This window comes from Bidens hawaiensis, unplaced genomic scaffold (genome assembly GCF_021521415.1).
Source record: "Bidens hawaiensis isolate Kalapana, Puna unplaced genomic scaffold, B.hawaiensis_p1.1 tig00019103_1, whole genome shotgun sequence".
Taxonomy (NCBI): Eukaryota; Viridiplantae; Streptophyta; class Magnoliopsida; order Asterales; family Asteraceae; genus Bidens; species Bidens hawaiensis.
In genome coordinates, this window is record NW_027492904.1 from 367,513 (window position 1) to 387,695 (window position 20,183).

Consider the following 20,183-nt stretch of genomic DNA (forward strand, 5'->3'; position numbering starts at 1 on the left):
TATACCCAATATAACCACCTAAGTATTCAACAAAATATTAACTCAAGAGAATATACAATATAAAAAATAAATAAAATCATCTAAAAATTTATTATGAAACTCAACAAAAGCAAGAGCATAATACTAAACTAGACAGGTGCCCGCGCGATGCAGTGGGTGTTTGAACGCGGACCCTGTTAATCGCATAGTATTGTAGCAATTATGGGTGCTTATTGTTCGGTTTAAAACATTGAAACCTTTTAAACCAGTCATCGTTGGTTTCACGGTTGGGTTTTTTACTTTCGGTCAGTTGGTCGGTTTTAAAATTTTCAAACCGTAGCGAATGGTTTGATTGTTTTATACCGGAAACCAGACCAGACTGTAAACGTTGAATGCATTTTAGTTTTTTATTATATAGTATTAGATATGTTTTGTTATATATAGTCGGGTGCCTACGCGATGTAGCGGAGTATGCCCGCAAACATGACATCGAACGCGTATCTGGGGTTACCGTTTCAGTAAGTGCGTGACTTAACAACAGTACGCGCGTAACCTGGCGATAATATGCTTGTATTACGGCATTAGAAGCTTAACTGGTGTTAATAAACATGTTACACGACAACTGTGCACGCACAATTAGGTGTCGGTGCACACGAAACGCTACGTTAAACGCGTCTTGACTTGCAACATGTTCTGCCTAACACTGTTTAAACACGAAATTCATTCTGACTTGACCCCCTTTGGCCCGAACCTATCCCGACCCAAACCAAATTAACCTTTTTTGTATCGACCTATTCCAACTTTAACCTTTTAGACCCATGACCTGAACTGCCCAACCCACCCAACCCGTTTGCCGGTCTTTAATGGTAATCACGTAACACATTAAGTTTTTAAAATATAAAAAAGTATAACAATATCATACTCAAATTAAAGAGAATAAAGTACTCGTTTTTATGGTATAATGTTTTTAAAAAAATATTAACTTGCGAAAAAGCTATAAACATTTAAACGTCGTGAGGGTAGTAGGTTTAAATAAGGGGTATATATGTAACTATTTTATAAATTAACAAAATGTGATTAAAGTTAAAGGACCAAATTTGTAATTATTTTTGAATAAATTAAAATCAATCGTATATGATTTTACTAAAAGACAAAATTGTCAAAAGACTAAATTGTCCCTAAAATGTTTAATTTTATGTATTATGGTTTGTATTTAAAGCAACAAGTTTGGTACCTCTTAAAATAAAGAGGTCCCTTACTCATGCTTTATATATAGTATAGATAATACCATCTCTTACGCATCATATTGTATCCTAAAAAAACACTCAAAAACTTTAATGATATGTTGGCTTTACCAGGTTGGATCTGCATGTGCCCTTGCAATTCGTAAGGCTGAGGGGTGTGGGGGGCTCTAATGGGGGCTTTAGTGGGGGCACCAACCAATAATATTATGACGTGTAGCAGAGAGAAAAACTGGATAAGGGGGTGTTGGAGCCCCCGTTGGAGCCCCTGGCCCTGGTGTGGAGGGGCTCCAGCAGGGGCTCCAGTGAATTTTATTTTTTATTTTTTTATAAATATATTCAAACAACGTATTATTAAAAAACTCATAAATTATTAAAAAAACACACATTAATAAAAAAAACACATTAATATCTAAAAATAAAATAAAAATTAAAGTACTAAAAAAAAACATTATTCTTATTCTTCGGCTTGGTCTTCTTCGATCAACCTCTTTCGGATACGTTCCTTTTGCTTTTCCATTAGCATTTGATCGACCGGATTTAGGTTACTGAAGTCTCTAGTAAGGAAGTCCAAATCTCTCATTCGACTTTTTTCCTTTTTGTCATTAGAGACCACTTCCATGGTTTTGTTGAATTTATTTAGGGATTCAACAAGATTGGCGATGTTTACGGCTTCCCCCTCAGCCGGTTTTTTCCCCTTGGCGTCCCTTCCCAATGGCCGCCTCCTCGGCGGTGAAGACGTTTCCTCCTCCGCAATGTTTAGGTCGAATCCAACGCGGCAATCCGACCCGGTTGAAGTGCTATACGCTCCAGACGAACTAGTTTTAGTCCGTTTCGGCCGTACTTCCGCATCAACGTCCGGCGCCACCAGCTCAACCCACTTGGAACACCTTTTCAACCTCTCCCACAACTTTAAATCGTCCAACGTCTTCACCATCCCATACCTCCGCAAACACTCCTGCTTCCACTCTTCGATCGTGAAATTGTAAACCGCCAAATCATCACTGCCACTTGGTCTCATACGACCGCTGTTCCTGTTGAAAAGATTAGTAAACAAGCCGACAAATTTTCTGATTTCGGACCACCGACCCGAATTCATATCGGCGTTCCGCTCTGTACTCCCAACGAGCGTATAGAACGTCTCCCTAACATTTGTCCAAAAAATCTTGCTCTTTTGGTAGTCGGCTGCAAAGTGAATAAATAAATTAGATTTCCATTTAACCTTTTTATTAAAAATCATTTTTAAAAACGTTAAAACAATTACCGCAACGCCGATCCTCAGAAATGACTATCCAAGCCCGACACAAGGCTTCCTTCTCATCCGATGACCACGGAGTGGTTTTCCGTTTCGTCCTCGGAGTCGAAGCCGGTCCCGACCCGTCTGTTGCAACTTGTTTTTTCCGGTGGACGCGTCTTTTTGGTCCCGTAGCTTCACCGTCTGATTCTTGTGTCTCCGGAACAACAAAGTTAGGAGACGGTTGTGTGTTGGATGGTTGAAAGCCGGATGATTCTTGCGGCTCCGAATAAAACATCGGTTGGTGCGGTGACGACCATAAATCGTCGTCAATATAGTCTGAATCAAGGTTTGGGTACCAATTTCCAGCCATTTTTTTAAAAAAAAGTTGGGAAGATGAGTTGATTTTGGGTGAAGGTTTGAAGTTGTGGTGATTGATATGGGTGAAATGGGGTATTATATAGGGAAAAAACGTTTTTTATTTTAATTAAATAAGAGCCCAACGGCTCTTTGTATAAAACCAACGGCTCTTTCTCAAATACCAAGACCACTTTACTCTCTCTTCTGCCGCTAACAGGCTCACACCTGCATGTTTTTTCGCGTTAGCGCCCTTGCTAGCGCCCCGGTGGTGTGGTGTTAGCGCCTGGGGGCGTGAGCGGAGGGGCTCTAGCGCCCCGTTGAAGCCCCACACCCCTCAGCCTAATGAGGGTTTTCTTATGGTTTTTACTAGAGCTGTTATATGTCTCCTCTACAAATAACCAAATCATTTCAACCTTCCTTCATTATCTTATGATCTGACATATACGTCACCCCCACATTTCCGAGAAACTTAACTTTTATCCTGTTCAGCCACGTCACGTCAGCACAATTACTATGCTACATCCATCAAAAGAAAATTTCCCTTGTACTTTTCTAAAAAAGTCCAAACACTACAAATTTTTAAAACTTGTTTTTGTCTATAAATAGGTTTCATATCCACAATAACGTCCCACAATAATCATCAAATCAGAAATCACCATACTCTCCTCTTGTTTGAGTGAACCATGGCTAAGGAAAGAGGCAGTGCAATGGTGGCAATGGCGGTACTCATTCTACTAATGTTGTCGCTTCAGTGCGAGCTAGCTCACACTGCTAATATTGTGGTCGGCGAATTGAAAGGCTGGACGAAGAATGTCACAGGCTGGGGAAAAGGCAAGAGGTTCTTTTGGGGTGAAGCCCTTGGTATACTTTCAACATCATGTCACCATTTTGTTTGTTTGGATAGTTATATATTTAATATTCACTAAACATAGTAATTATGTAATTAATTGAGTGTTATTAATTTTTATGATGGTGACAGAGTTTCGCTACCCTAAAGGACAACATAATGTGGTGGTAGTGAACAAGACAGGGTACGATACATGCAAAGCAGGCCCACACGAACCGGTGCACACAAGTGGAAATGACATCATTAGCCTTGTGGTTGGTGATAACTACTTCATTTGCACTTTCCCCGGCCACTGTCCTTCGATGATGATTAAAGTCACCGCAGAGGATGGCTGATAACCAAGTAAAATAATAATAATAATAATAATAATAATAATAATAATAATAATAATAATAATAATATATACATTAACAATGAAAAAGAAATTAAAATCTATTCAGTATGTGTGTATTAAGTGTTTCTTATGGTTTAACTGTTATATGGATTATTGTATAGACAAAAGATTCATTCATAATAATATTTGGCTTTAAAATAAGGAATTTCAATGTGTATCTTATCTACGGTATGTTTATTGAGACTACTATAGGAGATAGGATAAGACCAAACACGGTGGAAAACAAAGAATTCATAACCAGTGGGTGTGGAACAAAGACAAGTTCAAAGATCTTTTCTTGAAACAAGGGTGCGTAGTGGATAGTTAGTTAGCGAGGAAGAAGGATATCCTTGGGGAATTTGGTCGGTTTCATCCTGGTAGAAAAATCATGCAAGATGCCAAATTTTCTATTTAAAGTCAATGGAGTAAAAGTGAAAGGTGCAAATATGTATGTTAATGTGGTCTAGTATACAAAACCAGGCATGGGTTGTGTACAATTATATATTGAAAATTGATTAGCCTCTTCTCATTAACATAAAACATATATAGGTATAAGAGTATCTTCTATATAAGGATGTAATCTCAACTATAAATACAAAATATATCGATATCTTCTATTTCTTATTAATATATACTATGATCACTATTATACACTCGTAGTCGAAGCGGGAGGAGAACGGATGATGAGACTTGGAAGAAAGTCTTCAAATAAGCAGAAGGCAACCCCTTAGTAAATATGTCTGCAATATGATGTTGTGTAGGCATATGTAGAACACGAACTTGAACTTGTTCTCGAACAAAATGAATGTCAAGCTTAATATGTTAAATGTGTTGAACATGATTACCTGATAAATAAATAGCACTAACACTATCATAGTAGACAAGTCTCGCACGAGTTAGTGGGTGACAGAGTTTAAGAACTAGGTTACGAATCCAACAAATTTTGGCAACGACATTCGCTACGCCTCGATATTCTACTTCGGCACTGGAGCAGGGGATGGTGGATGGTTGATGGTTGGTTTGTGACATTTGTCATTTTTCAATTTCGGTTACACAACCCATTTTGTAATTCGGATTTTCATTATTAATAAAAGTTGAGTATTTTGTTCATTTCATGGTGTATAATTTTGGTGTGCATTTATGTTAGGGACTTGTTATTTGAACACCCTCACCATATTCAGACACCCTCGATAAGCCACGTATAGGCCTATGTAGCGTATGAAATTCACAAATCCCCGTGTTCCAACATTCTCTGGTGATCTAGCAGTTTGTGAAAGGGGTGTTGGAATTATGGACCGGTTCGGGTAAAGTCAATACGGCCAACCGGGTTATGACCCGTGAGAGTTACACCGTGTAACGAACAATAAACCCGCTTAAGTTAGTTAACCGGGTTAGACACTTTAACGAGATAAAATTACATGAAACGGGCTTTGGAGCAACACATGGAATTATTGGCCCATTAGGTTTATACCTAATTAGATTAGTTAAACCTAATTAAGGGGTTATATAAATATAGGATATTTTATAACCTTAAGTAACAAGTCCATCTCTATCTTCCTCCTCCCCTCTGCCGTCCGACTGCCAGCCGCCGCTGCCGCCTCTAGCCGCTACTGTCATTAGCCGCCGTCGACCACTGCAGATCGGCGCCTCCGCTTTCTGTTCACACACTACCACCACTACCGTTGCCGTCGTGCGCCGCCACCGTTGGTCGTTGATCTCGTTGTGTCACCTAGCTCGATTCGTTAGCCTTCGGTGTCTCAACTGGTTATTTATTAATTCATGTGTGTCGTTATTTAATTTTATTAAGTTATATAGATATTGAGTGGTAGGCCTAGGATTTATGTATGGACTTGTGAGTGGTTACGGGCCTAAGGCCCATGGGTTGGAGTATTTAAACCCCAAACCCTCCCTTATTTCCAAACACTTCTCATTCTCCATCTCCTTCCTCCCTACACACACTCAAAACACACACAAATTCTCTTCCTCTCATATTCATCTAAGATCCAAGAGAAACAAGGTGATTACGTGATCTAGCCTCATCAAACAACAAGAAACATGTCCAGATCCGCGGGTTGGTCCAGATCCGAACCAAACCCGAAATCATGAGGTGTGTTTCAGTCAAAAGGTTAAGTGTTTGAAGTCGATGTTTCCATGCAACTTGGTATAATAGTTGATCAGGCTGTAAGATGTAAGAAAAACATGAACTTGGTGAGTCGCGACCTAGCAGGTGCGATGTAGGATGAACAAGTGACTTTCGGGCTATGTAAAACGCAAGTAGACAAAGTTGTTACGAACCAAAACTCATTAAAAGGGTAAAATCGGGTAATAAAGAAGGGTCATGGAGGAAAATGGCTGAAAAATGGTAAAATAAAGAAAAGGACGATTTTGATTGCACAGGGACGAATCGCATCGCACATGCATGCGATGCAATTGGTTTAGGAAATGCGTTGCGATTGGATTTCATCCATGCGATGCGATTGGATTTCATCCATGCGATGCGACTGTTTTGCATCTATGCGATGCGATTGAAATACTTCCATGAGATCCAAATGGTTGCAAAACTTAACCAGATTCGTTTTTCTGATGAATTTTTAATAAAGGCTTATTAATGAAAATAAAATTTTTCTAAGCTGACCTGGCAGCTCGACCCCAGTCAGGGGCTCTGCCCTTTCGACCCTGCTAAGGCCTGCCGCCCATAGAGCCCCGCTGCCAGGGGCGCTGCCCCAGGACCCCCGTTCATTTGGAGTTTCACTACGATAGAATGATGATATAACTAGGGGTAGTTAAGTGATGCTTGTAATTTATACACAGTTAGCCGTGACCAGCTGAAGAAAGGCTTCATAATCATTTTCGAAAGAACACAGGATTCAGGTGAGTTTCTAGCCCCTTCCTTGTTACGTTTCTCGGGGCTGTGTGCATACTCCTATTTGTATAGTTAACACACTTACCTTAAGTGGTAAGCGTATGCCACATGTATGCGTTATATATGATATTGCATGTTATAGATAACGTTAAGAGTGTGTACATGAAGGTATGTGAGTGATTATAACTAAAAGTACGGGATGGAGGTATGGTTTACTGATAGTATGGAAAGAAGGGACCAGACCCTCATAATATATGTGACGGTAGGGACCAAACCCTTATAATATCTGTGATGATAGGGACCAGGCCCTCATAATATTTGTGACAGTAGGGACGAGACCCACATAATATATGTGATGATTGGGACCAGACCCTCATAATATATGTGACAGACTGACGATAGGGACCAGACCCTTATAATATCTGCGAGGCATAGGGCGAGAAGCTCTTAAAAACGTAAGGATAATTATATACTATTATGTTAAAAGTGAGAATGTACGAATGACCGCAAGTATGAATGAATGAAAGTATGTATGAACTAAATATACAAGCAGGTTAAGTATGTAATATGTATCTTCGGATGCGTATGAGTAAGTATGTGTGTGTAATGCTTGTTGCCTGATTAACTAGAACTCACTCAGCATAGCTGACTTTTTGTATGCACGCAGGCAAATAGGTTGAAGCAGTTGGCTTGAGGGGCGACACATGGCATGAACCGAAGAGGCTGGCTTCTATGAAGAAGTGTTATGATTGTTTTATGTTAATGTCTATGATAAGACAATTTGTATATTTAAGACAAAAATTAATGTTTTGTAATGTAATGCTTGAAGTTTTAATTATTCTGCAAAAGTTTTAATTAACTCTGATTTTAGAACTGTGTTTATGGGTAAATCCAACATCCAGTGTAAGGCACCGGGATTGTGGCCTTACATTAGGATAGGTAAAACTCGTCCCATTAGGGTTTGGGATTAGTTTTGAAATTTTTCGTGGTTTTGGGTTTTCTAAAATACTCGATTACCCGATTATATACCCGACACAACTTATATATATATATAATGTGACTTGAGCATGTCCATAAGATTTTTGTTGAATTATTAGGTATAGTGTAAAGCCCTGAACTCGGTGCCCTACATTGGGTGTTAGATTTACTCATAAACAAGTTTTGTGAGATACATAGCAATAAATACTTTCAAACCCGAACCAGACATCCAATAGAACGCCTTATGGGTCACAGATCGGATCGAATGCTGAACTGGATGACATCATAATTAATTATATTCAAATATTAGATAGTCTAAAAATATTAAAGGTCGAATTAATTAATTGTAGAAGATGAATCTAATTTTGGTTTTATGCTTGAAGAGAAAGGATACTTATATATGCCAAATCAAGGAATCAAATACAATTACCATTTAAGTAGAGTTGGAAATCATCTTTAGTTTCAAACATGTGGTCTTGGGTTCTAGGCTTGTATTACACAATAATTTATTTTTCAAAATTTACCAATATACTATTGTTAATTGGTTTGGATATTGGAAACGGGTCGCATATAAAATTAGAAAGCGGGTCTATATAATGCATTAATTTATTTCTGATTTAAAATGTTAGACAATAATTAGGATTTAATAGGAAATAGTTGACATGACATCTACTTGGCATCTTATGTGAAGTGCCTAGTTGAATGTCATGTGAACAATATGTATATTACTATACTGTTAAAGCAATACAATGTTTCCACATGACATTCAACAAGCATGCCCACATAGGCTTCCAACTCATCAATTTTCCATTTATATAATTTCCACATGTTTATTTGAACATTAATTTTAAACATTAACTCCTAAGTTGAAAAAAAATTTCGAAATAAATTGTTATAATTATCATTTATTGAGTTATAAAAACAATTATTTGTTTTTATTTTTATTTTTTTTAAATTTTAAGACTTTGTTATTTTACTTTTTTGGATTTTGAGAAATTATTTATGAACATTTGAACTTGATGTATGGATGTTTAGATTGAAATGGTGCTTTAAGTCACGAGGTTTGGATTCTATTGTTGCTTTATTAAACGAGCGGTTTAATAAAAATTATAATTACATCTCATTGTTATATTCATATTTTTAGCATTTTTTTATGTTGTATACTTAAAATGTTTTATAATTTCAATAAAAATAGTTTTTGTAATACACAACTTATATTACATCTACATGTTTACACATCATAGTTTAGAACATATGATTTCAGTAGATGATGAATTTTTTTAGCTAATATGTCTTTTTTGTCTCATGGTATAAGTTAGAAATATGTGGCATAACTTAGAATTATGTTTTAAATTGTAATTTCTCTTTATTTGTCTTTACATGTTGGGTTCTTTTAATTAAAATAACAATATGTTACCTTATAATAATAATAATAATAATAATAATAATGCTAGACTATCTGACGTTTACAATTCATTAAAATGTATATAACACACGCGCGCACGCGCGCACACACACACACACACATATATATATATGGTCTCACTGGAAGCAGTCTCTCTATTCCTATGGGGTAGAGGTAAGACTGTCTGCTTCTTACACTCCTCAGACCCTACCATAGCTTTGCTATTGGTAGGATTTACTGAATATGATGATGAAGTTTTATATATTTTTCGTCCGTGTGTAACACTGGATCTAACCTAGTTCTTTTAATAAGATAGATTAGATAGTTCGATTCAAAAATGAACATAAACAAACATAATGAACGAACATAAACAAACATAAATAAAGCAAAATAGGTCCAAGTATATAAATTCTAAATGAATATAACAAACTTCCTTATAATAAATTAAATTAAAACAATTAATTACATTTAATTAAAAAATATAATTGTAAAATAAATAAAAGCAAAAAATCTAAATAAATTCACGTCACGCAGACTAAAAGCTAGTTTATTTTATTTTTTCGAGTGTTTGTGAGTGAAAGAAAGATAAAAGATAATCCAAATAGAATAAATAAGTATTATTTAACTGAATAAAGTTATAATTTGAATGATAGTGTTTGATGTTAAGTAGATTCAAAGCCGGAATAACCAAAAGAGGGGATAAAAACTTTTTTTGGAAAGAAATTTTTAGAACCAATCAAAGAAAGACAAATTTTGTTTAACACGAGAATGTCAAGATTGAACTACACAGGCTAAAAATCTGGTAGTCACATTCTGAAGTGAATAAATAAAGAATCCGGTTTGGGATTGTGGGGAAGAAAAAGCTTCGGGGTTTCGATGGTTTTACATTCAAATTCATTAAATGATTTTGTAGTCTCTTTGAAAAGAATGTGACGGATATAATGAATCACTAGGATCGATAGTGCCTGTATTACACACGGGTAGAACTTATTTAAAACGTGATATATATGTGTATATTATAAATCTAGTAAAATACAAATGTCATATTTATATAAAAAGGATACCTTTACATAAATTATGAGACATTAAATTGTTACTTTAATTCAAATACAAAACCAAACAAATACTAACAAAGATAAATAAAAAGTTAAACATCTTTATAACTTATAACATGAGAACAAAAAACATAAATTGATTAATAAAAAATAGATTAAATATCACATCTATTAACCGTTAGCATAAAAAAATCATGCAGTTAAACCCTAAATCCAATAACAGTGAATCAATTTGATGTTGTTCTTCACAAAAATCAATTAAACACTAAAATATAAATCATACCTGATAATTGCAAACGATGAACATATTTGATGTTGTTTGGATTATGAAACCGACAAATCATGAAGAATCGGTTATATATGAGGTGAAGAACTTGGTTACAAACGATGGGGAGCGTTATGATTTTTGAACGAAACGTGCGCCTTTTAAAGAAGAAACGATGAACAATTTAAACCTAGTAAATTTAATAAGTTTTTTTTTTAATTCTAGCAATAATTAGAATAATTAATATCATAATTATATTAATAAGTTACAAAAATATAAAAGTCAATATCATTGATTAAAATTTTATTGTGAATATGTGGAAATTAGATTTATAGAAGGTTGATGATATGGAAGCTTATGTAGACAACCTAGGTGAGGACATATGGACAAAATTGTGTTGCTTTTATATATTAATTAGATTTCTATTTTCACGGGAATATAAGTAATGGATGTAATTCAAGTTTTATCACCCTAATTCCAAAAGTTAATGATCCCTAAAAGAAAATAGAAGATTATTGTCCAATTAATATAAATGGGTGTATTTCAAAGGCTCTATTATTGGTAAGGTTCAATATCCTTCTGCAGTTATGCGAGGATAGAATATAACGGAGGGAGCCCTCATTCTCAATGAAATAGTATCTTGGTGTAAAAAAACCAAAAAAGAGGGTGATGATCTTGAAAGGAGACATCGACAAAGCTTTGGACTCCATAATTGGAATTTTCTAGGTTCATTCTTAGCCCAAATGAGGTACCAAGAAAAGTGACAAACATGGGTTAAATGTACACTTTTTTCTGCTAGCTCATAAATTCTAATCAACCAGTCACCAACCATTAAGTTTGATACTCAAAGAGGTGTATGCCATGGTGATGCGCTCTTGCGCTTCCTGTTTGTTATTGCATTGAAGTTGTTAAATATTGTAGTGAAAACTGCATGTTCGGAAGTATTATACTATTATTCAAGGCATCCAAGCTCTCTGTCATAGCGTCACAGCTAGGTTACATCGCACCTATTTTTATGTGGACGATTGTCTTCCCAAGGGAGTGGTGTTCTTCTAAATTCGAAACTCTTAATCGAATTGTGAGATGCTTTTTTTTGCCTCACGTCTAAAAGGAAACCTAAAGAAAAACAATTTATATATAGTCAAGGTAGATATGATTTGGTTGAAGAAATGGCACAACTATTTAAAAACTGTTAAGAAAAAGGGTGGGAGTGATTAGTATTTCCACGTATCGATGATCATTTCTTAAAGTGTACATTCCTGTGTCGTACTAAACCATCGACGCCTACCAAACAACATTAGTACCGGCATGTATTTGTTATTATGGTCTTTGGTTTATAGAATTGGTTTTGGTATTCTTTTGATATTTTATCAATATTTGTTTGTAACTTTAAAGTACTGCAAACAAATATTGATAAAATATCAAAAGAATACCACGACTGGTCCTGAAAATACTAAAACCATAATGAATAGACACACTACTTTAAAGTTACAAACAAATATTGATAAAATATCAAAAGAATACCACTACTGGTCCTGAAAATACTAAAACCATAATGAATAGACACTGTGTCTATTCATTATGGTTTTAGTATTTTCAGGACCAGTCGTGGCTACACAAACATGATAATTATGATAATAATCGGTGTCTATTCATTATGGTTTTAGTATTTTCAGGACCAGTCGTGGCTACACAAACATGATAATTATGATAATAATCGACAAATTGAGCTAGGAGCAAAGTATTAAGGTATCAGATATGTCCAATCTTGTTTTTATGACCACTAAATAGAGTGTTAGTGATATGGATGACAATGGGTCGAGTTTAGACCAGGTATTGTAATCCTAGTCGTATACTCGTTTGTAAAATCGTGTTCATTACCCGACCCATTACCGTTGGGCATTTTTCAGGTAACTACCCTTTTGGGTATTACATGTCAGTTTGCAACAATTGACGTTGTGCCTGAACAATGGATTGTATGAAAGGCTCTTCCATATGATCATATCTTGTATGGTTCTTTAACTAGCTACACAAACCCACTCCACCAGATTATAGCAAGTCAATTCAAGTCTAGTGATCGATTGATTCTTGTACGAAAAATTTGTACATTATTTATTATTATTACTAGGCTATTGACCCGTGTACGATACGGGTGAAAATATAGAAATCGTCTAACAAACATATATAAGTTTACATGACAAGATAATTTGTAGTATATTTTTGGTGATGTCAACATGATATTTATTACGTACATAACTTAAATACACAAATAAATGTAATTTAAAATCATTGAAACATGAAAAACCTATAAAAACATATATATTTCATAAATAAATATTATAATAAATACTGCAAACACATAGAACTAAAAGTTAAAAAGATGTTTGGGTTTGCTTAATATCAAAAGATTGACTTATAAATATTGTAATGTTGACTTATAACTTATTAAAAAGTTAAAAAGATGTTTGGGTTTGCTTAAAATGTGAGAGGAAAAGTTTCATAAGTCATAAGGTTGTAACTTATGACTTTTTTATAAGTCATAAGGAGGTATAAATAAGGAAACCCAAGCAACCCCGTAATATAGAACTTAAGGACTTAACATACGAAATTATATTGTTAAAAAGATAACTAAAACCTATCATGTTGGTCGTCCTTACGAAGCATCATTTTGAATAATACGTACACATTATATAAGTTCCAACAAAATCGATCCATTTAAACCATGATCATGAGGAAGTATATAAATATTAGAAATTCAGAAGAATTACGCGAAGGGGACGCGGTAATACAGAGGATGCAGACGTTATCCGCAATGATTGGGCGTAAAGCGTCATTTTCCACCTCAATCCAGTCCATTGGTTTGTAGAGCTATTTACTCTATCGCAGGCTTTTCTGGACAAATAGTTTATCTTTAACCATGTTAATGATCCCACATTATTGGTTGAATGAGAATCAAAGTGAATTTTCAGGGAAAACCTTTGAAAATTTTCAGTTGCTCCACCGACTGGAACACTTGAGCTTTTAGAAATTGGTTAATAGGTAAGGATACATGTACTTGATGAAATTATAATGTAATTGGATTTAGCCGAATGGCTAAGTATTTATAATGGACCTAAAAAATGCTATCGATTGTACCGAAAAAAGTAAACTAATGCGGTGTTAAAATTTGTAGAAAATAATATATTTCTAAAAATTCATAACTTCAATAGAAATATCTAAACAATATACTTTAAAATTTTAATAGTTAGTATTCATCACATTCACTTAAATAAACATAATAATTTAATTGGATTTAGGTTGGTGGCATTATTACACCTTATGTTATACTTTTATTACATTCACTTAAATAAACATAATAATTTAATTGGATTTAGGTTGGTGGCATTATTACACCTTATGTTATACTTTTATTTATTACAGGCTAACAAAAACAACCAAAGTTAAATTTCGGCATTAAGCGCTAAAATGCATTATGGACGGGTAAAAACCGTCACCTACAACAAAACTGTAACCTAATACCTTGATATTTCTATTAAATTAATAGTCGAATTCCCCGAAACTCTATGTTGACGTTATCCCAAGTGATTAATCTAAGACCATGTAAAAGCAAGCCACAAAAAAAAAAGAAGATAATGTTTTAGATTTTTAATTGATTTACTTATGAATGGGATGATTTTGAGTTTGGCAAGTGTGCATGAAATCAAAGCAGGCTCATAACCGAAGTAACTTATATGACCCAACCCCAACCTAAAATTGAATGAGCTCATTTTGACGGATTTAAAAACAATAATAGTAATAGATATTTTATTTTGGCACATCAACATGCTACCAAAATCGGCCGTTCATTGATAAACAGGTTGAAATTGACACTTATACTCAAAACATGATGGCCGTATTGAAAGACTTAAGGAACCATTATATCTATAATTAAGACGTTAAGTAATTTTTTTTCTACTTACATCAGTTAAACCATTTAAATTATATAAGTAGTAACTTATAAATATAGAAAAGTAGCGTATTACATTAAATAAAGATGAATTTAATTTACACTTAATTATAATTTACAAAATTATAAACAAATCATAAATATTTAACAAATCATAAATCCTTAAAAGTTTCCTTGACGAATACACTACAAAATGATGGAACAACGTCACGTACCTAGATGTTGGGATTGTTTTGATGAACCTAGTGGATTAGCACAAAACATATGATTCACAACGAATTAATTTTTAAATGAGTGTATTATACATTTATAACATGATGGAGCTTATAAAATATTATGAATTTTGTTTACATTAATGTTTTTTAAAACTAAGCTTCAACTATTTCAAGAAGAGATTAAAGTATACTTGAAAAATGATTAAAGTGTAGAGAACAAGAAAAGCTTTTCAAAATAAAGTATTAATTTAATTTTTAATTATTAAATTATAAAGAAATTTTAAGAATCCTAATTATTTTTAGAAAGTAATAAAATTAACCAATAGAAATTGGCTAGATTGTATTTTTTTTAATAATATATATAGATTATTTTTTTTTTGGAACAGCCAACAAACATAAAATGCCTAGGTACTCCGTACGGGGTAACCCAATGGCTAAAGCTCACAGCTAACTGGCCCAACCGAGCCGTAAGGAGCCCTTAAGCGCCTCCAATTTTTCTCCAGTTCTGAGGAATAATTATTGATATTTATTTCTTGTCATTTTATATTTATTTTGCGTAATCCAACATTATAAATAATTAATTATAAGTTTTTTAACGGTGAACACACCCTCAAAATCTAGTATTGAAATCCATGTAATACCCATTTTGTAAGACTGGAACGCCGAACGCGAACGCGTACTATTTTAATAACGATAAACAGATGATGCTGCAGACGAAGAAACCATTATATAGTTGACTTTGGTTTTCCTAGATATGAATAACTAGATTTTATCTCTCGTATTGCGGGGGTTGTTTTACATTATTCGTTTTTAATATTTATATATGTATATTTGGATTTTAATTTTATTTATTGTAAGAAAGTTAATAATTAATATACTTGAGATTTGATGATAAAATGGTTTCACAATTAAATGATATGTTATAATCCGGTTTAAAAGCTATCTGGGTTTGGTGATACTCATTACCCGTTTATTTCTTGTTTTTTAATTATAAATAATATTTTTTTTAAATAAAATAGAATATTAATTTTTTGCATATCCCTATTTTATAGGATTTTCATATCAAATATTTTATGAGATTAATTTTTAATATAATGAGATGTTATAACCCGTTTAAGAGCTATCTGGGTTTGGTGAGACCTTTACCCGTGAATTCGGGTCAAATGCGTGAGAAACCTCAATTTACAAATAAAGCAATCTGATGGCTTGAGAGAATGGTTGTTTTACATTTTTCGTTTTTTAATATTTATTTTTTGGATTTTAATTTTCTTTATTGTAAGAAAGTTAATAACATACTTAGGGTTTGATGATGAAAGAGTTTCATAAATAAATGATATGTTATAACCCGTTTAAAAGCTATCTGGATTTGGTGACCCATGACCCGCTTATGTTTTTTACTATAAAATTGTTTATTAATTATTAATAATATCCTTTTCTTTTTAAATTGGATATTAAAGTTTGGTATATCCCTATTTTATAAGATTTTTATATCAAATAATTGGTAAGATTAATTTTTAATTTAATGAGATGTTATAACTCGTTTAAGAGCTATCTGGTTTTGGTAAGACCCATACCCATGAATTTGGGTTAAATCAATGAGAGACCTTCATTTAAAAATCAAGCAATCTGGTGGCTTCCACAAAAGGAGGGAGCGACCACATCGCGACACGTAGGATTTTAAGGATTTCGTTTATATATATTATAGATAAATAGATAGATATCATCCTAGACGGAAGTTACAATAAATATTTGAATATATGGATAAAGACCAATCACATACACGCTTACTTTTTTGTTCAATATATGCAGTCACATTGTCGGATCCACCAAATTTCGTGGAGAGCAAAACATGAGTCCGGTTAAACAAAATAAAATATTAGAGAAAAGGAGACATGAGGCTAAACCAATTTTAGGTGAACTTCTCTATCACCTGTAACCAATATAACCACCTTAGTATTCAACAAAATATTAACTTAAAAGGATACACAATATAAAAATTAAAAGTATCTTAAAATTTACATAAATTGGATTTAATAATCCCATCTTAATGCAGTTAGCCAATAATAATCCCAACTTAAAAATTAGCTGTCATCGGTTCAACTTTCACACAATTTGTTTTCATTGGACCTCTGTTAAAAAAAACTTAACGACGTTACGTTTTTTCCAAAATTCAAATTGCTGTTTTAGGGCTTTCGATCAGAATAAGGATACGAATCGATTGATGTAAAACTTACTTCGAAACGGTGTTCCAAACAGTTTGATTTTTGTTAATTAAAAGTTTACACAGCGGAATTGAAGCATCTTTAGTCGTTTGGACCACCGTTTTGAGGTAAATTTTACATCAATCGACTCGTATCCTCATTCCGAACGAATATCCTAAAACATCAATTTCAAATTTGAAAAAAACTTAACGTCGCTAAGTTTTTGTTAACGGGAGTCCAATGAAAATAAGCAGTGTGAAAGTTGGGACCAGTGACATCTATTTTCTATGTAGAGATTATTATCAACCAATTGCATTAAATCAGGATTATTTAAAATCCAATTTGCTAAAAATTTATTATAAAACTCAAGAAAAGCAATAGTATAATACTAAAATATACCATCTTTTTCACATCACATCCTATCCCCAGTAAAACACTCCAAAACTTGCTATTGGAGGTGCTACGATAGTTTGATGATATGTGGGTTACCTGGCTAGGCTGCATGTGCTCCTCCTCTTCTTATATAGTGAAGGTTTTCACGGTTTTTAGTGAAGTCGTCATCACTCTCATCGAGAAACTTTAAATTTATACGGTCCAATCTTGTATCCCCACACGTCACCTCAACGCTCAACCTCACTATTGTGCTACCACCGTTAAAAAAATAAATAAATAAATAAATCGTGTACGAATTATTCAAAACTTGGTTTCGGCTATAAATAGGTTTCATATCCACAATAACATCCCACAAATGAAAAGACAATAATAATCAAATAAGAAATCACCTTACTCTCTGCTTTATTTTTTGTTTGAGTGAGCCATGGCTGAGGGAAGAGACGGTGCAGTGGTGGCAATGGCTGTGCTCGGTCTACTAATGGTGTCGCTTCAGTGCGATGTAGCTCAGGCAGCTTCTTATCCCGTCGGTGATGCCAAAGGCTGGTCGATGAATGTCAATGGCTGGGAAAAAGGCAAAACTTTTAAAGTCGGTGACACCCTTGGTATCTATTCAACATCTTGTCGCCATTGTGTTTGTCTAGACATTTATATATTTACTATTTACTCAACATAATATTTATTTAATTAATTGAATTATTATTAATTTTATGATGGCAACAGTGTTTAACTACGCTAAAGGAGCACATAATGTGGTGGTAGTGACCAAGGCAGGGTTTGATGCATGCAAGGCAGCCCCAAGTGACAAGGTGTACATAAGTGGAAAAGACCAAATTAACCTTGTGAATGGTACTAACTACTTCATTTGCACTCTCCCCGGTCACTGTGCTTCGATGAAAATTCAAGTCACCGCATCTTAGAAAACTAAAATATAATAATGATATAACAGTAATAATATAATATACATTAACAATAAATAAGAAATACAAATCTATGCATTTATGTGTGTATAAAGTGTTTCTCAAGGTTTAAATATGGTTATATGGATTATTATTATAAAAATAAATAAAGATTCACTCATAGTTATGTTTGGCTTTAAGATAAAGAATTTTAAAGTGTATCTTATCTGCGGTATGTTTAATATTTGGGAATGCATGTATTATGTATATTAGTAGTTTTAGGCAATGATTTGAAACCAAACTGAGATGGGTTGCACTGTCAACAGCTTCTCTAAATTATATTGGGGGATTTTCTAAATTATGTGAGGACAATTTCTATATTTAGAGTGGGGTTGTAAGTGGTAGTGAGCGGAAGATAGAGAAAATGCTACTGTTATACTATGTATGATTAAATTTGTAGAAGTATTGTTCACTCTATAATATTTTAATATTTGTTGAAAGTGTTTGTGATTGGATGAGAAAGAATATGTAATGATAAATGTATAAAAAATATTATTTAATTAAAAAAGAAAAAGAAAACGTATTGATTTTTAATGTAATTATATAGATGAAGATAGAGGATCTGCTGGAATGCTCTAATAAAGCAAGAGGTTATTTTCTATCAGTTCGTTTATGTTCGATTTATTAACTCGAAACATAAACAACCATACCACGCTTCTCGATTTAACTCGTTGGAGTGGCCAATACAGTTGAATTTTTGAAATATGATTTTTTTTTCCAAAAATTGTTTGACATTGCTGCACACTAGCGGGTAATAAAACTTGAAGCTAATCAATAACTATGAACATGACCATCCTAAAATCATAGGCCCTTTGCACCAAATAAGTTGCCCCCCCCCCCCCAATAGAATCTTATAAAGCGTACATTAAGGGTTTTTTTTTGCGCCATAATCATGCATGAAGTAAAATAGTTATGTGTGAAGAAAAATAATTACGTATGAAGAAAAGAATTGTGTTACTTATATTTTTCATTAATTTATAATTATGTCACCGCGTTTCTGTTTTTAATGAAATCAAGAGTCATCCTTTCTTATTACGCTTTGTATGATAAGGAGCCTTGCTTTGAACAATAAACCTCCCCTTTACACACACACAAGCACTCACACACACATAAACACACATGATTGTCCCTAACACTATGTGTTGGCGCTGAAGCCGGGCTCTGAATTTGTCTAATAATATTGTGTCATGCATTGCTGATTGGACACTTGCTGAAGCCACTGCTGAAGCCGCCTGAGCCTATTGTAGTCCAGGCGAACGGTGTTTTCAGCGGATTTTCTGAATATTTATTTATTTAATTTAATCTTATAAATTTGGAAACTAATAACTAAAATTACATTAAAATAAAAATATTAACAAATAATACTAGTCTAGTACAAGATCATCGTGACGTCTAGCCTACAAATGCTCAACTAACTCATGACGAAGGTTTCCGTGGACCTCGCGGTTCTTGAGATATAAGACATTTTGGAGTTTTTCATCATCAGTGATTGTCAATTCGGGTCGTGAGACGTCACCTTGGTAGTTTTGACAAATAGCCATACCTTGGTCTTCAAGAACCATGTTACATAGAATTATACAAGTGTAAACGACATCTATTATTTTCTCCCTTTACCTAAACCGTAGTGGCCTCGATGTCAAATGAATTTTTTTATAACTCCAAACGCCCTTTCAATATCTTTACGTGTCGATTCTTGCTTCTTCTTAAAGTACTTCCGTTTGTCTTCAACTGGAGATGTATAACCTTGAACAAGCATCGACATTTGTTGTAAATCCCATCAACCAGGTAGTAGTCATGCTTGAATTGAACCCCATTCGTATAAAACGATTGAGTTGGCTCAACCCCGTCAATAATGTTATCGAATATCGGTGA

General features: G+C 33.9%; 1 protein-coding gene and 1 pseudogene across 1 annotated transcript; both read left to right on the plus strand.

Annotated features, from left to right (window-relative positions):
* The first annotated feature begins 3,497 nt into the window (after positions 1–3,497).
* LOC143557749 (basic blue protein pseudogene) lies at positions 3,498–3,996 on the plus strand (annotated as a pseudogene).
* A 13,645-nt stretch (positions 3,997–17,641) lies between these two features.
* Positions 17,642–18,276, plus strand: LOC143557745 (basic blue protein-like). The gene is made up of 2 exons (XM_077046749.1): positions 17,642–17,957; positions 18,076–18,276. The coding sequence occupies exons 1-2, from the start codon at positions 17,780–17,782 to the stop codon at positions 18,270–18,272; spliced, it is 375 nt and encodes a 124-aa protein (XP_076902864.1). The 5' UTR covers positions 17,642–17,779; the 3' UTR covers positions 18,273–18,276.
* Positions 18,277–20,183: the final 1,907 nt, after the last annotated feature.